The following is an 8,949-nucleotide window of genomic DNA, read 5'->3' as shown; positions in this document are numbered from 1 at the left end:
AAGACTGGGTATCCTAAAGATTTATTTATCTCAACAATGCCCAGGCAGGCTTAGTAGTAAAACGAGACTGGAGTTTCTGTCATGTGATTTGAGACTTGACCTTTAGACCAATCCAATTAAAGATGGGATTTGATTTTCAATCTTTGCTTGTGAGATTGGAAACCAGAAGCTACAAGCAAAACAAACAAACTGTAATCCTGTATGTATTTAACATAATTCCCTGCAATTGCTTCTGCACCCATCTCCTGTGATTGCCTGGGTTGGTTCTCAGGGACAGGGACACTACATCTGTCCTGTTCCTGGGCTCCCAAAGTTCTGTTTCATCTCTAGACAAGTGGGAAGGGGAAAGGACTACCCTTTCAGCCACGTCTTCAGGTTCTGCTCAGTCTGTCCAGCTCTCACTTATCTTCTTCATTGAGTACTGTAGGCTTTCCTTTAGATCAAATTTTCATACCGCCTTAATGATTTACCTTTTCTTCAGCAAGATCCTGAAGATTTTACTTCTTTAATTGTAAAATGAAGATGATGGTGTCCCACATTGAAATGGAGCGGTCCATTAAGTAGTCTCCTTCCTGAGTAGGGACAATTGGACAATGGCATCTCTCCTAATTCTTTTACCCCAAGGACGCCATTTTTCCAACTATATTCAGTTCTAAGACATGCAAATCCTGTGCCTGGTGCACAACTGGGTTTGCTACTGCTGCTGCTCAACAGTGAGTGGTGTGGAGTGGAGTGGCAACTATCTTTGGAAAGGTTGTTGTAAAGGATGAGAAGCAGATTTGTACCCATTTGTCTGGGTAAAGAAGCTTATGGAGGGATCCTAAAGGGTAATTTGGACTCCGGGACTGCCAAGATCAAGCGCATCGTTTAATTCTTTATAAGGTGCTGAAATAATTGGTACCATGCAATCAAAAATGCATGACATTTTCTGTCATGGAGCCAGCAGAAAAAAAGAAAACCAACTTTGTCTTCCTCCTTTTTCTTTCCTTCTCTCTCACTTCCTCATTCTAATAAATTTTTTACTTTTGTTCCATATACTTTTCTCCAGAATATTTCGTTAAAAATACCTTCCTGCTTTGATGCCAACACTCTGTCATAGATAATATATCCCAAAAATGCCTTTTTTGGGACATTCTCATTTGGTCCAGTGATGTTCAACCACTTGTGTCCTATAATGATTAGCGTATTACAATAACTTAAGTTTTTTCACTTTTCATTTATTTCTTTCTGAAGTCTCTAAAGAAAGGATTATAAAGACTACTCTTTACCATCTTCCATAAAACTGGGGACCAAAAAATTAATGGGTAATAAAGTAGGAAAGGCCTATGCACTGATGTTTAATAGCTTGAGACTACTGACTGCAGTTAAGCTTTTCCTAGTTTAAATCTGAGCAAGTGTGAAGAAAAGCAAGCACAATGAAGGGGCTGTATCTCAAATAATAAGCAAATCTGGATGTGGAAGTAAAAACAAAGACAGGAATAAAGGATACTGTGAAGCCACATGGACAAAATATTACCGCTTCTGGTTTGCAGCATTTGGAGGCATTAGCTAAGTTTTATGCAGTTCTCTGAGGTCTGTGAATATCCTCTCAAGGTTCTGCAGTGTATTTTTCTTGTAGCACTGAGGTTCCTTATAAGAAAATAATATGTAGGGGTCCAGTCTTGTCAGAGCTACTATTTATGTCTATTCTGTATTTGTAGATTCAAGAACATTCAATTAAAGCAATGTGCAAGAATAAGAGATGTGCAGTTTTTTGTGGTGATAGATAAAAAAATTATGTCTTGATGAATGTCAACTTCTTTGAGGGAGTGAACCTTTTATGTTAAGGTCAGGAATTCGTGATAGAAATGGAAATCCACACCAAAATGTATAATGCAGAGAAAAGAAAAGAATCTCTGTAGGAGAGAAAAGCTTCCATAGTGTGTGGAAGAAACCATATTTAGACTATTATGGGAAAACTGGATGCTTATTAAATATATTAATTGCAGTATGAAAGAGCAGCTGAACATAAGTTACATAGCTACTGCAAGAGTTCATACTATACACTAGTTCTTTATTTGGACTAGTGACTCCAACATGCTCACCAGTGTTTGAAACAAAAGATGCTCTTGTAAAATCTTGTGTCTGAGGAGGTTATAAAAGCAAAGCTACAAAAACCTGACATACGGCAAAAAAGGAGCTTCGTAGGCTGGATCATGAAGCCTCATGTCTTGGAGTGAGAGGTGACTGTTAGATAAGGCAGAGAAGCCTGACAGAAGGTCATGCTGCAGAACAAAACAAGCTGCAGATCTCAGGACTTGCAGTGCAGTGTGGTGGAACTAAAGGGAATTGCTCAGATCTCAGTGATTCGGAATCCAGCAGTGTCAGCTGTGCCAGTCAGATGGTGTCAGCTCCATCCCCTGAGGCCAGCGTGTGTCTGACATCCCATTCTGTTTCAAGCAAATCTAATTAATTCACTAATAAGTGAACATTTTGGTTGAAATAGATATTCCCTGGGTATAATAAAAAGGCAAAGAAAGTGAAGTTAGCTGTATCATGAAGGATGTAGAGGTCTACACACACTATGTTGTCTATCCCGCTATGCTGTGGTGCATCAGAATAAAACTTTCTTATGCAATGAAATCCAAACTTAGTTGTTATCATGACAATATCCATGTCACCACTTATTTAAAAAGCTGTAATTTCTATTTTCCAAGTGTTGACTCTGATTTAGAAGTAGATCTGATAATCAATGCTGTATTCCTGCAGGAATTCTTAGAATGGCATTATATATATATATGCACATAAAACTCTTCATGGCTTCTGGGAACCATAGGTAAAAAACCTTTTCCAAAATTCCTTTCATGATCCTTCTGATCTTCTTTTTGACCAGGCTTTGTCAGTACATAAAAGAAAAAAAAATACCAAGAGCTCAGCTGTGAGAAGTATATACAAGCTACCAACAGTTTTCGAGGCACTGGTTATACTTTTCAAAATACTGCCATTGAATACTTTAACTGTCATGTACAGTTACTGAAGAAATTGATTTTCTCTACCATGTTCAAGAAGTAAATATGTAAATTTGTAAAGCAAATACTCCCCAGCTGCCCAAGAATAACAGGACATGAAATCCTTCACTCCATCTGGAAAAACAAGTGCTGATGAGGATCTGACCTATTATCTATGTAAGTCAACAAAGCACCTGCTTCTGAGTTCAGATGCAAGGGCTCTGGATCTTCTCCTGAGAGCTGCTGCACACCCCCCATGTAAACAAACAGTATTGCCTCCTCAGTTTGTACACAGCAGATATTGGCACTTTATCCTTGGAGCAAACAGCAAATTGCAAATTGTACCCAGCCACTTAGCATTTCCAGTACATCGTGGCCTATGTTTTCACTTAGCAAAACAATGAGATATCCATCTCCAAAGAAGTTCTCTTGTCTTTCCTGCAGAAGCAACAATTCTGTGGGTGTTTGAGACTGTGGTTTAGATGGCAGTGAGTGTACAAGGCAGTGTGCAGTCAGGCCACTGTTACTGTGCACTGGTTCTCGGTGAGGGTAAAGAAGACCTGGTTGGGCCTGTGATTCTCCTTAACGCAAGGCACTCAGAAACACACAAGAGCCTGTTCGCTGGACGTAAAGGATGCAGAGCATAGCTTGTAAATGGGTGGGACTTGCCATTGCTGTTGCAGTTTAAACTCCAACCCACTGACTGAGCTCTGAGAGAGGAAAGGTAGGTTTTAGATCAGGTTTAGATAGGCAGAACCCCCAAAAATATATCCTTTAAAAACTGATGTGTCAGTGCCTTGGAACTGATGTTACTTGTAATAATATAAATCTCAAGTAACTGTGTTACTGAGACTAGAATTTGCCCCCAAAATGGCAAATCTAGAGAATATTAACTGAAGCTGCTGCTACTTATTTTCTGCTCTGTCTGTCCCTTTCTCTTTTACCTATATACACACACAAACTCTCTCTTATTCTGTCTTGTTTTCCTTCTCTCTTTCTGCTGCTTCCATCCCTCTCTTCTCTGGGGAGCTGTAAAGGTGTTACAGGCATCCTCACAACAGTGTTGTCATTAGGCCCTTCTGCAGGAAATGATTCTGTAAGATTAATGTGGAAAATCACTGAAGGAAACTTGAAATGTGGTACTACTCCATCATGGCATGGGTCAAGGGAGACTTCTGTAAAGACTTGTATCAATATATGCGTATCAGTTTAGGACAAGTATAACATATGCTCCAGTGGTGGTTAGTGAGAGTACTTGGTGCCAGAATTATTTCTACGAAATCTGGCTCCATCAATTGCTGATATCCCAAACTCCTTTACCATTCTTTTGGGTATTAAGAACAGATTCTTTCTGGGCCAGAGGATCACATGAGAAGGGGATGTGTGTCTGGAATAAAAAAAGACTCTATTGTTGAGAAATGTTTGGAAAAGTATCATTCAGATAGGTTTGTTTGTTTGTTTGTGTGGTTTTTTTTTTTTATTTTTTTGAGCTGCTTGATAATGCTTGTTTTAAAGCACAGTTATCAATACTAGTTAGCATGCTCATACTTTCACATGTGTGAGTATTCTTTGTATGGACAGGGAGGAGGACAACAGAAAAGTAAAAGAACAGTAAGCAATTCTCTTCCTATAAAAACAAGCACATTTTGCATTTTCTTTATTCTCCAATCCAAAGGACACTGTTGGATCCTCTGTTTGCAGTTTAAGAGGAGGTCACCATCCCAGCTGGATCCTGTTTTTCCACAACATCCTCAGCCAACTTGGTTGACTAAGCAAAGATCTGCTTATGTGAGCATCCAAGAAACAAAGATTGGGGAAGGTGAGTCCAGACAGCTGGCTGAAGGCAGGATCCCATTTTATTATTTGTCCTGAAGCTTTCCAAAATCTTTGTGCAACTGAGCGCACCAGCAGCTGCATCATAGCAAAAGAGGTTCCGGAAGTGATAACAGAACTCAACAGTGTAAAAAAAAAATCTTTATTGTCTTTAAAATATGTGTATTTTTATAGAATATTTGTAATATAATGTCCAAAGATTTGTTTTTTTAAATACCAACAGTATTATCTTCATGAGATATAGCTATGACATATAATACAACCACCTCATACAGAAAGGATTTTCCTTCAGTTTCTTTCCTTACAACTCACTGCTTACATAAAAGATCACAGATCATTTTTTGCCTATACTTGAGAAGCATGGGCTTGTGAGCCCTTCTCACATCTCTCTGCCATTTTGATCTTTCGTCCTTCCCCTTGCCCCCAAATTTGTGGTAGAGCAGTACAAGCAAAGATTCAGCAGTCCTTGACCCATACCCTTTGAATATCATTGTACATAAACTAAACAAATCTTACTCAACTATCTCTAAGGTATAAACATAGATCTCTTTGGATCAGATGTTAATGGAGGATAAACTAATGCTAGGAGGAAGAGATAGCATCCATTGTGCATCTGTTCTTTTGGTGCTGGTGGATTCTGGGGATGGAAACAGGGAAATGTGTGGAAATATATGCAGGTGTGTATATGGATCTCTGTGGATGCGTATAGGTGCATGTAGACCTGAGTCCCAAAGGGCAGGATAGGGAAGAGGAGCGGCCATTGTCTAACAGCAAAGGTTACTGTGGATCTGCCCAGCTCTGGAGGAGGTTTGAAACTACAGAGGAGGGACATGGATCACCACTTACTTCTCACATACTCTTCTTAGAAATGGAGGATAAACAGTCAAGGGGGAATATATAGAGCAGAAGAGAGGGCCTGCACCTGTGTGAAAGACTGCCTGGGGTGTAGAAAATCAGTGGCCTCATTTGATTTGTATTTTAAGCTTGTCATTGGGATAACTTTGTTTCACACAGGGTCTGACCAAGTTTTTCACTTTTTCTCTCCCTCTCCAGATAGAGCAGGCTCAAGACTTCATTTTTATGTGTCTTCATAATATTTTTTTGATGATACAGTTTAGTCTAATTATACAGCAGACTTGTTTATAATGTAATTTGATTGTTCCGAGGATTTGGGATTCCTCTCCCAGCCCTGTCGAATTCGTGTGAGAGGTTTGTCCACACAAGGAAATATCAGCACAAATTTGACTACCAGTACAGCACATGGCACAACAAGGGAGAGCATATAGATGTTTGGAAGATACCATTTGTATGCTGATGGGCTCAGGAACCATTTTCCACCGTAAACCAGCGTGTGCGCAGTACACAAAATCAGTGTCAGATATCCCAGTTTGGACTAGGAGAAAATGAAGGAAAGAAAGAGAGAAAGAAAGAAAGAAGTGGAGGTTAAAACAGAAAATTAAAACAGAACAAATGGAATTTTAAGAACACAGTAAGATTTGTGGCATGTGCCAATTTGGGGACTGGTGACATGAAACTGTTTTATATAAAGGCTCTTATTGTTTTTAATAAAGATTAATTCAAATGGATATTGGGGAAACACAGTTGGTTTTTCTTCTCTGTCAATATCCATGATAATTTTTCCTGGCTCACGCATATTCCCTAGTAGCTGTCATATTTGTGAAAAAGCAGAGAAAGTGGTGACATTCAGTGGAGAGATCCAAGATTTTTTATGCTGTAGTGCTATCTATCCAGCAATACCATACTGTGCAAGTTTTTCGCCTTGGTAAAACATTCATTGATAGTAATTTCCCCTTCTCTTGCCCCCCTTCCCATCCAGCTCAGCTCCTGCAGAGGCATGGCAGCTTGCACCAAACTTCCTCTTAAAAGAGGGCTGAGATTATAGTGAGGGCAGCCTGTTTATAGGCACATCAGTTTTTACACTCTGCAGAAATTGCAGATTCTCTTTAGATGCTTGGCATTGAGAAGATTCAAGGTACAAAGTAACTTTTCAAATCCATTTTAACTGATTTATCTTATAAACCAACAAAATTATCCCAATAAATGGCTAAATTATTTTGCACCTTAGTGTAATTGTGGAATTTGACATCAAAGTCAGCTTCCTGTTTGTCATTTAGGAGCTCACATCTTCCCAACTTTCTCTTGTTTATGTAGTAATCCCAACTGCACCTTAAGCAGCCATCAGAGCAGTTGTGGGTTTCTATAGTTAAGCTCTATTGCCATGTAGATTTTTTTTCACTATCTGATCATGGAGAGTACACACATCACATTTGGAGATATTAATGGAGGAAAGCCATAAGTCTCTAGTAACCTGCCTGTGGCCATAGTTTATAAGGGAAGAAGTTTTTTCTGGAAGTCATTTTCTTACCTGTACAAATCGAAATTCTCGCCAGTTGACACTGTTGCTCACTGAAGGCAAGGAGGTTATTCCCACAAGAACAAAGAAAAAAAACCCTATAATTCCCAAAGCCAAGTAAGAGTCACTAAGCCAGGCATTAGTCGTGTCGAGTGGTTCTGTTTTATTGTTCAGTGCCTGAAGAAAAGAAGACCAGGTATATTTTCATGATAGCAGTTTTAGGATCAATAAACAGAAAAAACTCCATCCTTTAAGGTAACTAGGAGATAAATGTTATACATTAACTCTCTGAAAATCATTGGAGATTTACTTTGAATGCCTGCTCAAGAAGGAGGCATTATATTACGTGTGGTTTCCATGTACCTGTAATTGTGGTACCTGTTTTACATATCTGTTTACCTGCCATTGAGACAGATATGTGATCCTTTCTTCTTAAGTAGAATCAGAAAGTAAAAATATATTCTATTCTTAAAGGTATATGAAGAAATAGGGAAATGTGCTTCTTTTAAGTACTCTTTATGTTTACATTTTCCCTGCTTATTTTATTAATATGTCAACTATCTAGAAGGAAGACTGGGGCCAGAAATCCCCTCAGCTCAGCATAATGCCAACAAACTTTAGATATACCAATGATTAAAAGGAACATAGAAACTAGGAATATGACCCTATTGTAAAGATCATTAGGCTGTCCACATGGATTTCTGAAGCTCAAGATAGATGGTAGTACTTATAACAAGGCCAGAAGAAAGGGAGACCTACCGCGGGGAACAAAACTCACCTGGGAAATGATTGATATGCCGTTTCTCCATTTTATGAAGGAACGAAGTGGACTAGCAAGAGTGAACACAGCATGCAAAGAGGCAAATGCCAAGGCTATTAGTCCAAGTTGTTTCCTACACAGCATCCATTTGTCCAGCCAGTTTGGAAAACGGCGATATTTGGTGCCTCTGTATAACTGAATAATTGCAGCAAGTATACCAGGAAGATAAACCAAGCCAAGAAGGATGAGTGCCACTACAGGGCAGATTCGATTTGGAATGGTCATTGCAATAAAAAATGAAAAGTTGTTGTTTTCGTATATGTAAGTGTAAATTACATCAAGAGCCAAACAGTAGAAGAAGAAGAATACAGTTAGGCCAAGGGACAAAAAGATGGGAAACTTCCACATTGGAAAGAGCTGCAGAGGGTAATTTTCTATCTCCTGAGCAGCCAAGAGGGATCCCTGATCAAGTGGAGTGAGACCCAGTGCACGAACAATATTCATCACCATTTCTTTAGCTTCCGTGTCATCTCCACAGACAAACACCTGCAGCCAAAAACAAATAGAAGTTTTATTTTGACAGATTTTTGTGACATTCTCTGCTGCCATGCTGGTCCTGGATGTAGACAATGAGCACAAGCTTCCTAGGCTGCTTGCTGACTTCCCTGCTGACCTTAATTAAAACAGGCAAAAAGTAGCCTATAGGTACATTAGGCCAACCGGTCCATGAACTTAGAATATGATTTTTTTCTTTTGGGAAGGAGATTGTTTCAAGTGGCAAAATTTTATATCTGGAAAGAATAATGTATAACATGCTTAGTATAAGCCTTTGCATAGAAGATTTGACCTTTGGTTTAGCCAAAACCATTTATCTGGCAGCAGAAAACAAAGCTAGTAATGGTTTGAGTAGCTGGGTGATTTCATGCATTGTACAAGAGCACTGTCCCTGAAAGTGGCAGAAAATAGAGTAATAATAAATGATTTTTCTTCAAATA

General features: G+C 39.0%; 1 protein-coding gene across 4 annotated transcripts in view; it reads right to left on the bottom strand.

Moving 5' to 3' along the window:
* Window positions 1-4,883: 4,883 nt before the first annotated feature.
* Window positions 4,884-8,949, bottom strand: part of STEAP4 (STEAP4 metalloreductase) — a 62,896-nt gene continuing 58,830 nt past the window's right edge. For 2 of the 4 annotated variants that reach the window (XM_032708825.1, XM_032708833.1), the window contains exons 3-5: window positions 7,973-8,500; window positions 7,207-7,371; window positions 4,886-6,213 (exon numbers count right to left, since the gene is read on the bottom strand). In XM_032708825.1, the coding sequence (XP_032564716.1) occupies window positions 5,944-6,213; window positions 7,207-7,371; window positions 7,973-8,500 (963 nt within the window). In that variant the 3' untranslated portion in view covers window positions 4,886-5,943. Of the gene's footprint in view, window positions 6,214-7,206; window positions 7,372-7,972; window positions 8,501-8,949 lie in introns of all 4 variants that reach the window. The other 2 variants (XM_032708808.1, XM_032708817.1) reach the window with 2 other exon arrangements.

Source organism: Chiroxiphia lanceolata, chromosome 1 (assembly GCF_009829145.1).
Source record: "Chiroxiphia lanceolata isolate bChiLan1 chromosome 1, bChiLan1.pri, whole genome shotgun sequence".
Taxonomy (NCBI): domain Eukaryota; kingdom Metazoa; phylum Chordata; class Aves; order Passeriformes; family Pipridae; genus Chiroxiphia; species Chiroxiphia lanceolata.
This window is presented reverse-complemented; position numbering and strand designations above follow the sequence as displayed.